The 19594-nt window shown below is 39.1% G+C and overlaps 5 protein-coding genes across 9 annotated transcripts in view; 1 reads left to right on the forward strand and 4 right to left on the reverse strand.

The window, feature by feature from the left end:
• Liprin-gamma overlaps positions 1–1859 on the reverse strand; it is an 82404-nt gene extending 80545 nt beyond the window's left edge. The window contains exon 1 of the mRNA XM_046613808.2: positions 1083–1859. The gene's annotated coding sequence lies outside the window, so the exon portion shown is untranslated. The remainder of the gene's footprint in view (positions 1–1082) is intronic.
• A 1115-nt stretch (positions 1860–2974) lies between these two features.
• Positions 2975–4896, reverse strand: GatA (glutamyl-tRNA(Gln) amidotransferase subunit A, mitochondrial). The gene has a single exon (XM_046613817.2). It carries the CDS (start codon positions 4587–4589, stop codon positions 3024–3026), a length of 1566 nt encoding a protein of 521 aa, XP_046469773.1. The 5' UTR covers positions 4590–4896; the 3' UTR covers positions 2975–3023.
• Positions 4897–5044: 148 nt separating this feature from the next.
• LOC124213027 (NCK-interacting protein with SH3 domain) lies at positions 5045–10354 on the reverse strand. 4 transcript variants are annotated; one of them, XM_069133635.1, is made up of 9 exons: positions 10294–10354; positions 9578–9762; positions 8629–9486; positions 8033–8235; positions 7669–7772; positions 7372–7590; positions 7076–7248; positions 6868–6968; positions 5045–6701 (listed from the first exon to the last, which is right to left on the reverse strand). In XM_069133635.1, exons 2-9 carry the CDS (start codon positions 9749–9751, stop codon positions 6611–6613), a joined length of 1923 nt encoding a protein of 640 aa, XP_068989736.1. In that variant the 5' UTR covers positions 9752–9762; positions 10294–10354; the 3' UTR covers positions 5045–6610. The 4 variants fall into 4 exon arrangements, with proteins under 4 accessions (XP_068989736.1, XP_046469766.1, XP_046469767.1 ...); XM_046613810.2 differs by lacking the exon at positions 10294–10354 and adding an exon at positions 9982–10283; XM_046613811.2 differs by lacking the exon at positions 10294–10354 and adding an exon at positions 9881–9982.
• On the forward strand, positions 10282–14430 carry wcd (U3 small nucleolar RNA-associated protein 18 homolog wicked). The gene is made up of 7 exons (XM_046613816.2): positions 10282–10748; positions 10838–11134; positions 11218–11395; positions 11511–11696; positions 11804–11995; positions 12070–12238; positions 12321–14430. The coding sequence occupies exons 1-7, from the start codon at positions 10555–10557 to the stop codon at positions 12782–12784; spliced, it is 1680 nt and encodes a 559-aa protein (XP_046469772.1). The 5' UTR covers positions 10282–10554; the 3' UTR covers positions 12785–14430.
• Positions 12712–19379, reverse strand: Deaf1 (deformed epidermal autoregulatory factor 1). Of its 2 annotated transcripts, none has more exons than XR_006881802.2 (5): positions 17416–17919; positions 15623–16114; positions 15060–15521; positions 14304–14976; positions 12712–14224 (listed from the first exon to the last, which is right to left on the reverse strand). XR_006881802.2 is itself a non-coding variant. In XM_046613818.2 (5 exons), exons 2-5 carry the CDS (start codon positions 17662–17664, stop codon positions 14776–14778), a joined length of 1404 nt encoding a protein of 467 aa, XP_046469774.1. In that variant the 5' UTR covers positions 17665–17920; positions 19258–19379; the 3' UTR covers positions 12712–14775. The 2 variants fall into 2 exon arrangements, 1 of the variants encoding a protein (XP_046469774.1); XM_046613818.2 differs by adding an exon at positions 19258–19379 and having other exon boundaries at positions 12712–14976; positions 17416–17920.
• Positions 19380–19594: the final 215 nt, after the last annotated feature.

Raw genomic sequence — 19594 nt, forward strand, 5'->3', positions numbered from 1 at the left:
TCAACGAGTCGATCTGAACTTATCAGCTTCTAAAATATCCGTAATAAAATGCGGGTTAATCGCAGAATTGGTCGATAATAAATAACAATTCACTGCGTATCGTTTGGGCAATCTTTAGGGAGAGATAGAAGAAAAAATTTCGTAAATGAAACTGCCTTTTACATTAACAACAAGTCATATTATGCCCTGCTGTAATGCAAGTATTGATTCTCAATACAACTAATGTTACGACCGTTCGGTATTCAAACGGAAAAAATACGAAAGAGGACTTTAAGTATAATGTAAGTAATACCACGTTTATTTTAAGACCGCAGGATCTATGATGAGTATTGCAGCAAAAAAGTAGATAACACGAAAAGGAGCTCTGATAAATCGATAATGAAAAAAAGAGAGCGAGATGTAGTCAAGGCGTTATGGACTAGATTTCACAGTTGGTTTGGCATCCGAACGAGCCCGCAAGAGATCTTGATACGCCAACAGATGTCGTCGAAGAGGGGGGGAGTCAGCAGAATCGCTTAAGAGAACCATATTTTTTATCCCGAGAAGATTTAACGAGTTTCACACAACACGCGCGCTCCTCTTCGTTGATTCATTCGTGCTGATTATTGAACCGGGTGAACCCAGCTGTAATTATAAAACATACCCTCCGTCGTTCGATTTTCACCGCAATGGTCCGTCATCCGAACCCCCGCATCACGGTTTAAAACCATGCAAATCTCGTCAACAAATTACAACACGAAACGGTCGGTTTCGAAGACCTCCGTAGCAAATTGGCTGAAAATCTTCCACGAATTTATGAAAACTCGAATCAGCTCGCTTCGCTCACCTCCGATCAACGGATGAAAAACAAACTGACATGAGAACTGCGTAAAAGTGATAGAACTAATATATAAATACACCGCGACACTTCGGCAACTCAACTCAATTCCAAAAAGGAAAGTTAAACGCAATTGACAACATTAACGAAATGTCATTATTCTTATATCTACAATCACAGGAATCCAATTTTATCGACATGTGAAAAATTTGGTTGGCTTTAATCGCGTTGAGGCATTAATAAGCACAAATAAGCGATTCCTTACCTTGCGAGAACTCCTGGACGCGCAACAAATCGTCGATGATCTTAATTGGTCGGGGTCCTCTCTTATTCCATGATAAAAAGTTTGACCGTTGTCATGACAACCAAACACCACGATCACACTGCACTATGCATCGATCCGGATGGAAGGAGGACCTCCACCCCTGTGCGATCTCCCAGTCACCCTTAGGACGTGGTTACTACGTCATTCACCGGCGCATATTATCGCAGCCCCTTAGATTGACACCGTCGATTATCGCGGGTTTCTCCCACTCTCCACCGAACTTGCTTTCCCGTTATTCCCTCCGTCCCGTTCACCCCGATCCATCACTTAATCGGCCCGATACGAAAAAGGGTCTTAACACCGTATCGTAAACCACTTGCGATCCTTTGCGGTTTTGCGACGACTCGTAAATACGCCGAAAAACAGGTTTCACTTTTTCCCTCCCGACGTCTTCATGCGTCAAAGGTGAATTTCACCCTCCTCGATTTTTGTTTACAGTTCCTGTTCCGAGGGGTTGGCTAAGGACATTCTCTTTCAACTCTGCAGCGCGGACGGGTTAACTGCAGGTGAACATGAAAGGAGATCGACAACCCCGCGAGAATTTCGAGTCGATCAGATGCGATCCGAACGTTCACCGAGGAAGAGAGCGCTTAAGGTTAGCAATCGGTGTAAACTGAGAAGCCGCGCGGCGATTGGAAACGTGCGGTTATCCGAAGCGCGATCGCCTTCCGCGACTCCCTTCCCTCTCGGAGATATTCTCGGCAACTGACGACTAACGTCAGCCGGTGGCGCTGCCACAACGCAAAGCAACAGCCCCCGCCCGGGCAACGCATGCGCCATCCGAGCCGTCGTCGCCCCGACGTTGGATTCACCCCATCCTTCATCTTCTTTCCGCGCCCTTCGACCTCTTTTCTGCCACAACCCTTCACCGACCCAGCGATATCTCGCCGCTCCTTCGTCCGTTTTTCCCACTCCGTCACCGTTCAGACTCGCTATATTCGGGGGATGATCCGATCAGCGAACGATCCGAGGGCGAGAAATGTGCCTAACACTTGCACGTAGCACGTGCCTCGGCGATAGGTAATCATCTGTCTGTTGAGACATGGAATGAATATTCGGGAACGTGTTTCCACGAGGCGGTTAGGTGCCCGGTATCATCATCGTTGTTGCTCACCCTTTGTGGTCCGAACTTTACGTCCTACGTGCTTGAAAATTCTCGGCTTTTGTGTGGGAAGGAACGCTTGTGTGGGCGTAATATCCGGCGGCTCTTCTCCATATCGATGGAAAATTCGTTGTTTACCTGCCCCACGAGACAAAGCTTTCTAAGAACTAAAATTGATGCGAGTAAAATATTGCTTTTACGGAATCTGATGGGATTAGTTAACACAGTGTCTGGATCAATTCGCCTGATCTTTACGTCAACGACTGGAATAATGAAGCATAAGAACTTCACTCAATCGATAATGAACACTGCCTTAGGCTATTTCCTTGATTCACGAAAAACTGACTGCATGTATCTACGGAATTATTTTTCGAGCACGCTACCAGTTTGCGGAATATTTTTCAAATATCTAGATACATGTTACTTTTCAGCATGTATGAATTCGACGATATTCCAATGAGCCTCGAATTTTACTCTCAAATTAATATTCTATGCATTACAATCAAGATGAATCAGATTGGCATAGACCTATACCGATTGTACTGCTAAAGATAAAAGATACGCGAATCAGTTATCTGTTCTCTTTGAAAACGTTGCTTATAAGTATCGGACAAAATTTTCTTCTGAAATTCTTCAGTTTAATCACAAATATAAATGCAAAATTAGTTATAGTAGTAACTCCAACTAATTGTAAGTTCCAAAATTGCCTGTATGATTGCTGTAATATTCATAACAAGATAAATAAATAGATTTATTTACAGTCGAGTGATTCATTATTTTTACATCAGTAAGCTTGTATCTTTTAATACAATTTCTGGAAACTGTAGAACTTGTTCGATCCACTTGGCAGTAGTGAGCATCTGTTGTTCGTGAAGAACTGGAGCCATAAGTTGCAAAGAAAGGGGAAGCCCGTTGCTAGACAGCCTTACAGGAAAACTGACAGCGGGAACTCCTGCCATGTTTGCAGGTTGCGTGCAGACATCCTGGATCGAGCACTGAGTTTGATTATCCATGGAGATGAATTCCCGATACCTTGGGGCATCGGTAAGTGTAGTGGGAGTGAGCAGCAAGTCGATATCAGAGTTCCAGACTTTTTCAAAGTCCTCGTAAATCAACCTGCGCACTTTCATGGCCCTGACAAAATAGTTTTCGTAATTTTCAGCCAATAAGAAGTAATTTCCCGTCAAAATCCTGCTCCTCACTACTTCGTTAAACCCTTTGCACCTCGTCTCGGCATAAAGTTGCTCCGTAGACTCGTTCTGGTCTACCCTAAGTCCGAATTCAATTCCATCGTAACGAGCCATGTTGCTCGCAACCTCGCATTGATTTAGAACTGAGTAACAAACAATAGAGTGCTCCGTGTGGGGCATAGATACAGGAACTATTTTTGCTCCCCCTTCTTCCAAGTGCTTAGATACATCTAGCAAGCATTTTTCAACTTCCACGTTCAGCCCTGGTGGCTTGTACTGCTTTGGGATTCCTATCCTCAGGCCGTCTACGCTTGGACATTCCGGCAATTCGATTGGGGTGAATTCCTTCTTTAGCATCGTCGAGTCAAAATCGTCGGGCCCAGCGATGGCGTTCAGCACCAGAACCGCGTCATCTATTTTTCTAGTAATTATTCCAGGCACATCCATCGAATTCACAAGTGGAATCAAACCGTGACGAGACACCAAGCCATAGGTTGGTTTGAGGCCAACAAGCCCACAGTAGGATGCTGGATTTCGAGTCGAGCCTCCAGTGTCTGAACCTAGAGCGGCGTAACAGGACCCTGTGGCAACGGCGATGGCTGAACCTCCGCTACTCCCCCCAGCGATGTGCCAATTGTCTGGAACATCGCTGGTTTCCTTGTTGCTTGTTTCTGACTCGGAGGAAGGGTGACAAAAGTAATTGTTCATAAAGGTCGATTTCCACAAATTTTTTGTCGGCCCAAAATACGAGTCTATTGTCCCTGAGCCCATGGCGAACTGATCGAGATTAGTCTTACCGATCAAAACTGCTCCAACATTCTTTAAACGGCTATATACCGTAGCGTCATATTCAGGAACAAAATTAGCCAGCATCAAAGATGCGCAGGTCGTTGCTGTGCCACTTGTACAAAAGTTATCCTTGATCGCTATTGGAATTCCATCGAGGGTTCCTAGAGGCTGACTTTCGGCGTATCTAGCATCTGATTCCTGTGCCTGCAACTCTGCCGATCCTCCGGTCACACAAATATACGCGTTTAGCGGCTTTGACGCATTTGCTAGCTTCACCGCGGCTCTGCAAATCTCGGATGGCTTCAATTCGCCGGCATTCAGTTTGTTACTCACTTGTTTTATCGGTCGTGACAGTATCTTATTCATTGTCTCAGTTTGTTTGTTACTTGTCAGGATTAAGATTGTGTATTACATAACCTCAACTTTTAAACAACCCCGGCATCTCGTGATTAACCACGCTTTCAACAATTCGATATTCGATTCATGAATTTTTTAAATCACGCGTATGATTGCTACACGGGTAATCTAAAATTAGGCGTACGAGGCACGCGTTACACGCGCGAAATTCAAAGTGAGAAAACTACGTTGGATCAATGATGTGTAGTAGGAAAACGAAGAACGTTGAATGTAGAATTAGAATTCGATTTATTTATTTGTCTACCTTTAGTCATGGAGAGCGTGAATATTTTCGACAAATAGACCAATCTCGACTATATCGAACACTAGCTCACATGTCATGGAAAAGAATTTCAGCGTAAACAATAAAGTATTTGGTTCCGGTCTACTGACAATGAGTCTATACGAGAATTTGACGGTGATACTTTAGATGTAACAATAGATAAACTTTAATTCATACATGTATTACATGCAAAGCTGTTACCGTTTGAAGCGACCGGCGCTTTTGCGCGATTGCCTTGCGATATTTCAGAATACATATCTAAATCTATGTCTAATACGAACTTTCTATACAATAATATACACGAATCTCTTCCTCGAACAATATGAAACAAATTTCTAAGGGCACGGAATTTTTTTCAATATGCTTATACATTTATAGTATTATCGAAAACATACCCATCGAAAGTGAACGCAGATATTGCGCCGGTTTTACGTTAAATTCATCAGCTGCTTGAAGAGTTCTAGATTAGAAAAAGTATTCCTTGAACATACGGAAAATGTTATCACTCGCATATGTCAAATTCAAAAATTACTCCTATATGTTAAATCAAACCTAAAGTGTTCGCGTTCCTCAGTTCTCGACTTTTTATGTTACTAACATGGATATTCCGATACGAAATCACGAACCGAGCTGCTATTACTATATCGCGAATCTATCTTGAAATGTAAATTTTTCCTAAGATAGATTTAATTCATCCATGTACTAGTCAATTTACGAATTGCTTTCACATTACTAGCTATATGACATTCGTTATAACATGAAGTTCGGAAAACTGCTACTATTTTACGACTTAGAACGTATTATTCAATAGTGTACACAATGTAAAAGACTAGACTGAAAGTCATAAAAGAATCGCCACAATATCTCCTCTAAATAAACGCATCATTGTTTTCTACAGTCGGTTATAGTTCAACGAGCTTGACCATCTCCCGTGTTCATAAAATAATCTCATAAAATATAATTCGCGCAGATCAACGGTAACTGTGCCAATGTTAAGTTTAGCGGACAATATACATATTTTGTGCTCAATAATGTAAAGCTGACTTAAAACTCAGTATTATATCTTGATGATCATTTCAAGCTGTATTCGAAAAATACTAACCCTAGATAAATTCGGTTGTTATATATGTATGAATCAATAATCCCTCCAATATTCATAATAGCAATAGTAATTTGTTTGAATGATTATTCAAATAAGAAGTTGTCATATTGAACCCCAGCTGTCATCCGTTTCCTACGCCTTCCGACATACCTCAAATGAACAGAAGCGGTCCATCTAAATGGTTTAATTTTAAACCTTTGCTATTTTTTTCACATTTAACACGATTTCGATCTTTAACATACAAGTAAATCACGATATTTTCACCTGCAAACATCAGATATGCACTATTCAAGTTTTAGCTCAATTTTCTCTTTCAACTTTCTCACATAAAATTGCAGGATATCATAATTTTCGCCATATCTTCACGGATATGACTAAAGACGTCAGACTACCAGCCAAAACTATATTACATGAAATTGAGATCGATATCTCATGATACTTGCCACTGTTACGGTTTTCCGTGATACGTTTTATCGCTCAACATATCTGGTAGTAAATGTTTGTGGCTTGGAAGATTCCTCTTCATCGATAAAACATATTCCTCTAAACTAATGTGTGTAGATCCTCTTCATCTTCGTCAGAAGTAGCAGAGGGTGGCAACATATGTCACATCTTGAATAGATGTGGAAATTCGTTACTGATTTCACGCACCAATTTTTGATCAGATTTACTCTCAGGCAATTCTTCGCAAAATATCCTGTAAGATTGAATAATAAATGCATTTGTTTTTGGAACATTGTTGGTACTTCGTAAAAAAATTTGCCTACTACCCCTGATCAACATTTTCCAAGCATAATACGAAAGAAATCATAGCGAAACGAGCCTAATTTAAAGTACGGAACGAACTGTAGTTCAATACAAACCTTGTGAAACATTTCAACACGTCTTCACACCTGTGACGATGTTCATTGTAGCTTTCAGTTCTCAACACTCTCCGACACAGCTCCAAATACTGTCTGCGTTTCTGTGCAACGACATGTTCCACATCAGGTTACAATATACTACTACATAATTTTTTATTTTTTCATACACCTGGAATTGTTTCATAATATTTATATGTATTTAAATTACCTTCACTCCTGGTGAGATATCAAACAACTGCCGTACAATAATGTCAATCAAGACTTTAATATCGTTGGTGTAAAATAAGTTTGCAGTAACATCATTACTGAAGAGATCAACAAATAATTTGAGTACAGAATGTGGAGGAGCAGGTTGATGATCAAATATTCGTACCGGATCCTCTAGAATAATGGTGAATGCAAGAAGATAAGACGGAAGTTTTTCTTCTCCAAAGAAGAACAAACAATGGATAAAATACGGTTGCTACAGTAGGTTCAATTTGGTGTGAAGCATCAAAATCTCACCTTCTCTATTAAGAAGCAGTAGAATTTTTTCTGTGAATGTTTTTGCCACAGTTCGCAGTTTTAATGCATTTAATACCATGTTTTCCGAAGTGGTGAATTGCAAATTATAGGACAGAACCAAATTCAAAAATAAATCCGGTATTTGATCATCCATATCGGTATCAGGAGGATTTTCTATCAATTCTAAAAGGAATGATATAAAATCTGTTCCCAGCTGCTCTGTAATCAGACAATTATAAAGACATCGCAGATACTGAAACTCAGTGGAAATGAACACACAACGTGGAGTATTCTTACCCAAATGAGTGACGGGCATTGGTTCACCCATTGAGAAGATCATAGTAAGCAACAGCGAAGAATAATTCAGCCTTGGCACATTCCTTGGGTACGTTCTCATATCACTGTTTGAAAAATACACTATATAAATCGGGTGATTCTATTATGCCTGTTAGCAAGTACGTGTTTAATGGAAAGCACAATAAAATGAAAATGTGTATCGACAAAAGCAGGTTGATACTAATTTAAAAACGATTGACACGGAATCGTTAATATCACATTTCGGCATTAGACTGCATGAATACATTGTTAAATAGAATGGAGTTCAGCAAAATTTCAACTTTAATACTGCATTACAGTAGGAGGACAATTTTTCTTGTCATACCTTGCTAATTCCATTGGCAGAACACTGTTCAACATGATGGTGAGAACTACTGCATCCAAACTGCACATAACACCAAATGATTGCAGAAGCAGTTGCCTAATAGTCCATCTGGGTTCCATTTGGTAGTATTGTATTAATGTCGTTACGCCATTATATTGGTCCGATCTTAATGCATGTCGTGAAACATTTGCATCTGCATTTGTCTAAACAGTGTTCAATGATATGATTTACGTGGCTAACAACGAGGATGTATACTAAGAACGATTTATAAACATAAATTCCGATATTCTGACGTGTATCACAACACATTTTTATGCCATTACTCTAGTTATAAGTATATTTCAGGTGTTAAGGAAGAGAAGTGTGTCAAATCAGAAATATTACTCTAATTATGGTGTCTGGTGATTGGATGATTTGAAAATTTTTCAAACTTTTGTGACCTTCATTGGTTGGTTGAAAGGTTCTTCAAAAATACTGAGAGAACTATGCTCCCTGTAATCTTTCTCTGTTCTCTTAATGAACATTTGTAGATATTTTTAAGGTATGTTGTTTACTATCAATATTGAACAAAGATGTAACAAGATAATTAAATTTACCAGAATGGATGTGAGCTCTTTGATGTATTCGACAATAATAGGTTCATCTTCATACAACATCCAACTTCTCTGCTGAGAATCCTCCTTGCAAGAAGTAAGCTCTGTAAAAATAACTTTGAGCCTATTGGCATCGTGTGTTTCTTCAATACTCATTTTTGAAGCAATCAATGGCACTTGAAGCTGGTTCAACACTGCAGCAAAATAATGACTTATACTAGCTGGTAAAAGTTCCTGCAGACCAGAAACAACCACAGCAACTGCAACTTTCGACATTTCGTGACTAAGTTGTGTATTTCGTCTCACTTGATCGAGTAGCTGATAAGCAGCTTTTGAATTAATCTCACATGAAGTTGAGGAGCTGCTTTTTATTGGTGAGGAATTTCCTACAGTGTTCAATGCACTTTGAGAAGGACTTCTTTTCATTTGAATTGGTTCAGATTGGCTAGTGTGAATTGTATCAGATATAGATTGTCTAGGTAGCTGTCTGCGCTGATCGTTTACAGTCATCCGCCTGCATTGTGCAATTAGTTGGGCGTCTGCAGGATCGGCATCGTAATGAAGTGTAGATTGAGCAGTGGCATAGGACGTATTGCTAGGAGCAGATCGAGCATCGCCATCCGGATTAGTATAGACTGTTTGATTAGTTGTATCTCTTCCTAAGGTGGAAGTCGAAAAAACCGGAGGCATAGGTGCTTGCTTTTTTACTTTTCTGCCAAGCTCTGCTTGTCTCTCCTTTTCCACAAGCCTCATTAGAAGATCCTGCTTATCAGCTTGAACGGAGCTGCCTTGCTGTTGAATTTCAGTTTGCAATTTCTCTATGCATTTCCTCAGGTAATCAATCAAAAATTGAGGCTCGACCTGCAGAGAGAATCGAGTATTAATGACTGTAAAACAAAATAGAGAAATGTATGAATATTCAGAAGACTTCCAGTATCAGAAAAGGAAATACCTTGACCGTAGTAACATAGTTAGATGGTATATAGCCAAGCTGCCCCAAGCTGTTCACAACCTGCCACCAATTTCTCTGTTTTGTATTTGTTTGATACAGTATAAAATGTTCGTTTTCTCGAAAGCTTAGAGTTTTAGCAAAGGTTGCCTTGAATTCGTACAGTGCTTTTAGCATCTCATAGTTTTCTGTGTACAAAAGAAAGAAGGTTATTAGTACAAGCCACAGTCTTGAATATTTGGAATCATAAGTTTCAACTAGTAGAGCATTTGCCATTGACTAACTAGCAAAAACGTGAAAACCAACCGCGTAATCGAGCGTGATAATTTCAGATAGATATGTAAACAGATTCGTGTACGTCTCGTTGTTTGGTTGAAGGACTGGCTAGTTAAGGGATGCGATCTTACCTAACCTGATGTAGTTGTCACCCATCATTTAAACACAAAATATAAATCACGAATTAAAACGAATTCGGTTGAATTCCTTAAGCAATAGAAAAAAATAGATGCAGGTATAAAATACAGACTGGTCGACGAAAATGTGAGAACAGATGGTGATTGCTTTTCACTTTCGTTTACTCTGCTCCAGTTATCATTCTTTTTTTCAACAAGAAACACATAACCTGTTTGTTTACGAAACACAACCCACTCAGGCGCCCACCGACAAACTCGCAGCGGTAACAACGAACTTGCACAGTTGCACTGATTTATGTACCTTACCACGGAAAAAGTCGATGGAAAGAAATGAAACTCTGCCTCAATACTGTGCAATGAACTACAACGTGATATGCCATGTTGAATCGACGCATGAAGTGAAACCCTACGGTGCGAAACGAAGCGAATAGCGTTTCTTCAGTCAACGAATTAGTCAATGGACTCCAAATACGCGCCACGCGGTATTCAATAACATGTAAGAGCTGTTGAGCTTACGTGCATACATATTATACAGAAAAGTAATAATCTATACAGAATTTTGGAGTAATGGCTGCAACGGTAGACCGTGTGTCAAGCCTCGAACCATCTGAGGATGAGATAGAAGCAGAAGAATTAGAGGAAACACTGAGAAAAAGAAAAACGTCAGAACCTGAACTTGGAGAGGTTAAATACAACAAGAAGTTTACCACTCCTCTGAGAAAGAAACGCAGAAATCATTACGACCCGGTAGAAGAAGCCAGGTAAATGAACTTGAACCATGATCTTTCACCTACGAAACAATTCTTCATCCCTTGTATTTCAAATTCAATCACATCTCAATAATTTCCAGACTCGAAAGGCTCGTATTCGGTGACCATATCGACGTCATTAGCAACCTTCTACAAGATGAGCACAATGATTCTAAATCACAGACACCTTTGTCCAAGGTTTCGACCCCTAATGATGAGGTGGACGATTCTGATGACAATGAAGACAATGATGAAAAAACCGATGACTCTGATTTAGATAGATCGGGTTCAGAAGATACAGAGCAAGATACAGATGCTGATTCGGGAGTCGAAGATGAAGAATTGAAGACTGAAAAACAAGCGGCATGGGTAGATGATGACGAAGAAGAAAACCTTTCGTAAGCAACAGACGATAATACATCTAGTGTTGAAAACAGAATAAAATTTGTGTTGAATATATGTTGATTCATTTACTCAACAGCGTTGAAGAAACCTTGCGTCTGCAAGGGCGAAGACTGGCTGTGCAGCGGCCTGAAAAACACTACAAAGAACTGCTACGAAACAAGTACCAACAACTTGTTGGCACTCCTAAGTGGGCTGAAATTAGTGCAAAAAAGGAAACTGGCTCCGAAGAGGATTCAGACGACGAAATATTGCGGGTACTATTTAAATCTCATCAATCATATTATAACCATCGATGATTAATTAAATTATGAAATATTTAGTTTTTCAATTAGTTTTAGTATTGATGTTTCCCTGCTATTATCTCTACAGCACAGCAGTCATTTGATAACACCAAAACCTAAGAATTTAGCACAAGGAACAATCGAGTTGAAAGCTCTAAAAAATATAAACCAAGAAACTCGATCCGAGGGGCCTGTAATAACAAGTCTTCAATTCCATCCAACCTCTACAGTGGCATTAGTCGCTGGATTATCTGGGATATTGTCGATATTTCAAGTGAGTCAAGAGTGATCCACTTTTTAAAAAAATTACAGGGAATCTCAATATTTGCAACCAGAGTAATAATGAAAAACTCGCAATAATTTCATCTTCTATTTCGTCAGATTGATGGTAAACAGAATACAAAACTGCATAGTATGCAGTACCGAAGATTTCCAATAAATACGGCCAGGTTCACAAAAGAGGGATCAGAAATAGTGGTAGGCTCACAACGCCATGCTCATTGTCACACCTATGATTTATTGGCTGGAAAAACGTACAGAGTACCACTACCACATGGCATGACTAATATGAAGGTACGCAGAAGACAATTGCAAGTTTGCTAGGTCTACGGCGACATCTAATGCTATCCTGGTAACGTTGATTACAGAACTTCGAAGTATCTCCCGATGAGAAATTCATCGCCGTATGTGGAAGAATGGGTAATATATACATCCTGACTACCAAAACCAAAGAACTTGTGAGCACTTTGAAGATGAATGACCAGTGTAATACTTTAGCATTCTCTCCTGACAGTAGGAAACTTTTCACACATGGTGGTAAGTTGAATATTTCTGAAGTTGTAATCAATTTATAATTTGTTCGGAGGTAATCAAAGAAATATTCTTCTCATATATTTAGAGGGAGGCGAAATTTACGTATGGGACATGAACGAGCGTACATGTATGCACCGAGCTATAGATGACGGTTGCTTGTCGGGGTCAAGAATTGCGGTTTCACCTAGTGGGCAATATTTAGCCACTGGAAGTAAACAGGGAGTAGTGAACGTCTACGACACTAGCACAGTCTTAGACAGCACTAATCCCTCCCCATTGAAAATAGTCCTGAACCTTGTTACTTCTATAACAAGTTTAAAATTTAATTCTGCGTCAGAGATTCTTTCAATGGCGTCAGATGAGACGGAAAATGCATTTAAAATGATGCACCTACCATCTGCTACGATATTCTCAAATTTTCCAACATTTCGAACAAAGTTTTTTAAGCCCATAGCTGTAGATTTTTCTCCCGGCAGCGGGTATTTGGGAATTTCAAATAATAAAGGCAATGCTTATTTGTATCGGTTGAAACACTATGGAAACTATTAGTTACTAAAATTACGAGTTGATATCGTTTATTAGTTATTCATAATTATTGTACAAAATAAAACATCTTATGATGGCTAAACGACGTAATCCGAGTTATGCATATAATTTCACGATGATTTATGAGTATAATATGTAGCCATAAAAAGCTGCGTAAACTCTTTGATGACACCTTTGATGTAGACGTACCGATATTAAAGTTTTATCACTCTTTGTTTTATATCCAGTTACATAAATGGTTTGACCTTTCCATGGAAAATGAATGTGGGGCTCCAATAGTGCAAAATATTCGACCTAATACTTACAGAACTTGCGTTCGATACCCCTTAACTAGCAAAGTACATTAGACGGAAAATGCATTAAAACCCATGGGCTATGATATATTCAAATTTTCCAACATTTCGAAGAAAATTTTTCATGCCTATAGCTCTAGATTTCTGCCAGTAGCAGGTACTAGGAAATTTTAAATAACAAAAGCAGCGCTTGATTCACCGGTTGAAACGTGTAAGACCGTGGTTGAAACACTATGGTAACTATTAGTTACTATGTACCGATAGTAACATTCATCGACATTACTATATGTCGATGGTAACACTGCACATTTGATCAACTATGATGATTCGTTTCCATAATCAACCTCTGCGAGTATACAACTATTAGAACCAACTAGCGTATTCCAGGAGGGCAGTATTCTCCATAATTCTCCATAAATAACAATACCTACAACTTGCGAATAAAGTTAGAAAGTGGTGAAAAATTTCAACGCATATTATAATCCTTATACCGATTAAAACTATCAAACGAAAAAATGCTCATCTCAGGATTCGAAGCCCGATCACATCAAATATAAGTTATAAGTTATTTTATATAAACGCTGTAATCACTTGGTTTTACGTATAGATAATTACTTTTTTTGATGATCAATATTACCAACTTTTCATGATTTTCATATATGGTTATAATAATGAAATGTATTAATAGCACTATATCTGGTATTTTTGTGAGATGATTATTATATTAGATAGATGATTGCTACTCACTCATTTCTATAAGAAACATCAATGATGGTGATTAAATGACATTTGATGAAAAATGGTAGACCATGCATGCAATTCGTGGTTGCAGAATAATTTAATGCATCCTTGAAATTGAAAATAAATTAAAGCTCATAGAGATGAGCTCATATATTATAATTATCTCAATGATTACAAATAATCAGGACTTTAAATTTCAGGTATGTATTGGCTTTTGTAAAATGTTCAACTTTATCTTATTAGAATATTGTAATAATATAGATTTACCTGAATGGTTCGGCAGAGAAATATTGCATGGAACTCACACCTTCACACGTTTCTTTGAACATTTATATCACAAGTATGTGAAATTAGGTGTACAACCTTAAGTTGGTGAAGTCCCTCAATTTTTTTGATGCTTCGTGTTTCACTAAAAAAAATCCGTACAATATGATGCTAACAGTAAATATGTTTATACAAGAGAATAAAAATTAGTATCTATATCTTACAACATTTTGCGTCCGACCAAAATTCACTGCTTCATTTCTTTACACTATTTCACAATCTTTATTCCTACCACATCATTGTTAGATTGGGTGTGTAGAAAATATCTAAAAGCTAACATTTGGTATGAATTCGTTCGCAGAAAAACAAGTTGCACTCCAAGTTGTCTTTGATTGGCAAAATATTCTCGATCTCAATTTTCAAAATTCCAAGTATTCAAGAATGTTGACATCAGTATTCTATGCTATTCTATTTATAACACCAATGTAACACGCTAATACCTGGATCATTTCATTACTTTGCTCATTATTGTTATTATTTTCCTTCGAAAACATAATTATTCTATTCTCTATCTTTCTTGTCCATCTCGGACTTGGCAACTTTAATATCTGTTTCTAATTCTTCTGTTGGCGAATTTTCCATATCCAATTCTTCACTCCCAGGATTCTTTTGATGAATCGGAGTGAGGAACACTAGCTATTGGTCCCCGGCTGATGTTGAAAGTGCATTCGCATCCCCGCTACTACTCTCAACTATCAGCATAACTGTCTCTGCAGCGCCTCTTACACATTCTACCTGATGACCAGCCCAATCTTTTCGTTGGCAGAACGTAGAACAATAAGGCGTACGCCTACACAGCGAACACTCAGCGAAAGCTTCGCGATTGCAGTTGGCACACTTGGGAAAACATGGGAAAATTCATAATGAGCCCGTGTCAAAGTGTAAATCGACAATCGAACTTTTGAAATAGTCAAACTTACTTTTTTGTTGTGTGTATCCGAAGTTGGCTGCAGACCAACTGTTTCAATTACTTCACCTCGGACATTGAGTTGCGCAGCAAGAGCTTGCTCTCGCTTCTGTTGCCTATTCAATTCTTTGGCTTCGGCAAGAGTTTGCCTAAATTCATAGGCTAGTTTCAACATCTTATTTGACATTTCGTCGAGCTTCTTAAAAATATCTTCGTTTTGTCCATTTTCAATTTGATGCACACTCTGCACAACTGTTTCCTGTTCTTGTGATTGTTGTACCACCAACCCATCTGCTGATACAAATTGAGACCAGCTTTCCTTATCGGGTACAACAACTTCAGTGTCACTGTCGTCATTGTTACTTCCGTCTCGAGAATTGTCACTTTTGTGTTTGCGATTTGGAGTCTCACCATCAGAGGTTTCTCGCGCTCTTCTCCTACGCTTGTAAGGAGTGAACAATCGCACTGGGCCAGTCTGCAGCACAGACGCCAAATCATGTCATCAGTTGTCAGTAGCAATAAAATCAATACAAAAGTGAATCACCAAATTCAAAAAATGAAAATAACGATACTTACAGCGCTATCGTCGTCACAGCAGGCTGCACAAGTACAGGATGTGGCATGTGGTTTCAATATCTGTTCATCTATCAAGGTCTGTAAACTCCTGCCCCCAAATCTTATGCTACGTTTCCAGTCTTTACTCGATGCTCTTCCACAAAGAGCTTCAAACTCACTAGGTGTGTACCAAGTATCTCCAAGTTTTATGCAACGTCCTCTTCCCCCTGACCCAAATCTACTTTTGTGCAGTTCTGCATTAGTGTTTTTACACCTAACTGGCAGTACAGCCATGTTCGCAGACTCTGACCAACTGCATATTGGCTGCGAGTTGGCTGTTGTGACATGGATTTGATCACTATCATTTTCATCTGTACTGTTCTGGATTACGATATGCGTCGCTTTCAACTCCCCGTTCCAGCGTAAAGGATCGCTATCCTTGTCATGACGAGGCTCACAGATAAATCCATTATCCACGCATAACATTTGCTTAAATTGACCCGAGCCCGGTAGCTGAAATGTAATTAATAGCACGTGACATTTGATCTTTGCTGGCTAACGCAAATCTTACTGATGCAAATTTTTTAATGTATACTAATTTGGTGGCAGATTAATATTCCTTGTCACACAATGTGATAATGTTCAAGTGCAGCATATGTAGACAATGGCGGCTAAAATATATTAAAAATAATTTGACACAGATATTGTGTAGATAATTAAAATATTTTTTCAGTCGTTTACTTTTAATGAGGTACCGTATTTGATATTCTCCAAATATTCTAAAGATCATAAGAACTTTGGGAATTGAATTGAGAGTGTGCTGACTTAGCAACTACGCGACAGGGTACCTGAAGTTTTCCACAGAATATCCCCAAATTGGTATTCTAATGAATATCAATGATTGCAATTACTCATATTCTGCAATAGAACTCAAATACATAACGTTGACATAGAGCATGCAGTAAAGGGATCTTGCATGACAACTACTATCACGTATTCAATAAGCTTTAGCAGTTTTCTTCATTATCTCAAAGTGCAATAACCTGCGAGACAAAAACTTTTATTGCTCAAATATGACCACTGTTGGTACCCTATCCGTAGCACGTTCGTTTTATTGCGGAATTGCGTCATAACCTTGTAAAATGAGTTCATAAAATGTTGATGGTTTGTTTTAGAAACTTCTGAATAAGATACATAACAAAATTATTGTTATACAAAAACAAAAAAACAAATGATGACTATTTTTTCCACTACAGTTACGATATTGGAAATCATCAAAACTGTGCACTCTTGTACATTAGCTCTTGTGATACATTATTTAGACAACCAAAGGCAAAGGCAGGTGTACAAGCATACAAAAGCCGATGGAACGTTCAACAGAATTGGAACATGGCTAGAGTGAGCGTACCGAGTAAGCGAAGGAATGTAAACAAATTTATGAAGTTGTTAAGAAAACCAATAAATTGGATCAATCTTGGAGCATGTAAACTCTCGGATAATAAATATTATGGTAAAAGCCTGGGCCTGTGTAAGCAAATACCGTCCGTGTAGGTTATAAATCGATAGCCCACATACAGACACCATGCAACTAGCTACCGGATAACGAATGGGGAAAAGATGATGCGATTATTCAAAGGGGTGAACATTTTGGGGTGATGATGGTCATATGCTCACAACTATACGAATTGACAAATGACATTGAAAAACACGTTGAACGCTGATAGGTGAGAAAATTCGATCAGACTTTTTTCGAGGCCTGGGGCGAAGCGATAAAACGTGAGAAATACGCGGAGCGTAATCGTCGAGCCAAGTACCTGCAGCTGGTCGGAGGTAATGACGTTGAAGGTGGTGCCATTGCTGGAATTAGCTACCCCGATGATCGAGCCAACGGGTAGCGAAACGGGAACGCCGACCCCTGGAACGGAGGAAACGTTGGCCGTGACAGCAACAGGATGGGCTTCGTGTTCGCCCGTTAGGGCAGCCGACTCCTCGGTTTCGCTCGTCAACGGTTCGGACATGTCCGGTAACACAGCGACACTTTCCGATGTTTGATTCTCCTCCATTTCGGCTGTCCTCGTCTTCAATGGCGCCAATACTTTCGTCCTCGCAGTTGACTATCGACTTCCCACGTGATTGTCTTTAACTTTTCCTCGAGACCCGCGGTAATCAAAATACGCCCTGCTCGTACCCAGATACAAATTTTCCGACCCGTTGCCCATGTAAAGCTATTTTAGTTTCCCCAAATACCGAATAGATGTCAGTCGCTGGACATCGACTAACGCGTTCGTAGTACCGAGCACGATGGGTAACTATACCGCTCTGAAACATGCACAGAGTTTCTTCAACGCCGGCATCGCGTTTCGCTAATTCATACTCTCCGACAATTATTATCACCGTTATTTTATCATCAATTGGTCAGTTGCCTGTTTGGACTTTGATTCAACCGCCACTTTGTGAATTGATCGGAATGCATCTCTCGTCTTTTCAGAATTTCAACCTCTTATTCATATTTACCGACGGAATTTCGTGCCCTAATTCCAAGTTAGCTTTAAGCGTGTGCAGTTTCATTTAGGGCAGACCGTACCGTTGTCGGTCAGACTTTTAAACTGCGACAATTTGTTGCTTTGACCGACGATACTTTGTTGTTTTGTTCTTGCTGTATTGAAAATTTTATCTCATAACTCATATGCAGTACTTAATTTAGAGCAAGTGGAGTTTGAAAAAAATACCCACAGAAACTGTTTTATCGACCTTCCCAGGGACATCGGTTGGCTGTCGGTATAGCAGTTCAGTTACTGTCAGTAAGCTACCACTACAGTTGATTCATATTGCAGAGTTTGATTAACAGATGTCTTCGCACTGGACGTTTATTCGCAAAATTAACGCAAAATTAAAAATATCATTGGATTTTCAAATAGAAGATACGAGGAAAAATACATCTATAAATTTCTAAATGCAGCAAGAATACTGCTTAAAAATTACAAACAAGAATTCAAGTTGCAAACCTTTAGGTTCTTTTTAGTTTTCCCGTTATTTAAAATGACCGTTTATCTTGTTTTTCTCTCCAAATTAGGTAAATATTGTTAAAAGTATGCAGCTTAGAGAACCATCATCCAGAAGAGTTCAGGAAGTATTATTCACAACATTTGAAAAAACAATTTATGCGAGAAACATTGCATGACATCTGTGTACAAAATTGCGAATATGTATTGTGCAGTTGTATAAATTTTGGAGTGCAGCGTAATAACATTTTGCGCACAGATTAGAGTCAAGTTCATATAACGCTACGTATCACGACTCGCGCATGTATCACGTTTGGTCGTGAACTAGAACATTGCATAATTTTCGTAAAGTTTTCGTCGATTTATCGTTCATTGCGCGACAGAAAGCGGAATATTTCCACTTTCCGTAGATATAACATCACTTTCAAACATAAACAGTAGCCGTACATATATAATATACGTATATATCTCGTACGTATGTATACGTTTGCAAACCTTTCCTTGGTTAACAAAATCCATATTCATTGTTTAATTATAACGTGTTGTTCAGTTATTCCTAAAGTCTGTTGAAGTATGCAAACTCGTTTGAAAATTCTTCCGCAGTTGTGTTTCTAGCGGCATCAACTGATCGTCTGTACAGGTGAATAAACTTACCCGTACATGCCTTATACGTGCTTTGATAAATCTCTAAATGCACAAAGGTTGAGTCCCTCTTGTATTTTCCTCGGCCAGAGCGATGTTTATAAATCGTGTGAACGAACCCGACTGCACGACCCCTGCAGCAGAGCACCAGGATAATGATGTTATTTAGAAACTCTGAAAAGTAGGTAGCCGGTGAAGTAATGAATCGTAACATTTGTTCAGGCTTGAAAATAACAGTACCTGCTAATATATGTATGTATACGTATATATCTGTCTTCGCCGAACCGTCGAACTGCAGTATTTTCTCAAACAATCCCGGAACTACTCGACGAATTTTTAACCGACGTTG

This window comes from Neodiprion pinetum, chromosome 2 (assembly GCF_021155775.2).
Source record: "Neodiprion pinetum isolate iyNeoPine1 chromosome 2, iyNeoPine1.2, whole genome shotgun sequence".
NCBI classification, from domain to species: domain Eukaryota; kingdom Metazoa; phylum Arthropoda; class Insecta; order Hymenoptera; family Diprionidae; genus Neodiprion; species Neodiprion pinetum.

Coding starts and splice junctions, on each gene's coding strand:
- GatA (XM_046613817.2), bottom strand. CDS start 4,589: ATGAATAAGATACTGTCACGACCGATAAAACAAGTGAGTAACAAACTG.
- LOC124213027 (XM_046613810.2), bottom strand. CDS start 10,009: ATGATGGGTGACAACTACATCAGGTTAG. Junction 9,763..9,981: donor TGACAACTACATCAGGTTAG/GTAAGATCGCAT, acceptor TTTTGTACACAG/AAAACTATGAGATGCTAAAA. Junction 6,969..7,075: donor ATATCTCACCAGGAGTGAAG/GTAATTTAAATA, acceptor GTCGTTGCACAG/AAACGCAGACAGTATTTGGA.
- wcd (XM_046613816.2), top strand. CDS start 10,555: ATGGCTGCAACGGTAGACCGTGTGTCAAGCCTCGAACCATCTGAGGAT. Junction 11,697..11,803: donor GGATATTGTCGATATTTCAA/GTGAGTCAAGAG, acceptor CTATTTCGTCAG/ATTGATGGTAAACAGAATAC. Junction 12,239..12,320: donor GAAACTTTTCACACATGGTG/GTAAGTTGAATA, acceptor TCATATATTTAG/AGGGAGGCGAAATTTACGTA.
- Deaf1 (XM_046613818.2), bottom strand. CDS start 17,664: ATGGAGGAGAATCAAACATCGGAAAGTGTCGCTGTGTTACCGGACATG. Junction 16,115..17,415: donor TTACCTCCGACCAGCTGCAG/GTACTTGGCTCG, acceptor ATTACATTTCAG/CTACCGGGCTCGGGTCAATT. Junction 14,977..15,059: donor CGGATACACACAACAAAAAA/GTAAGTTTGACT, acceptor TGTTTTCCCAAG/TGTGCCAACTGCAATCGCGA.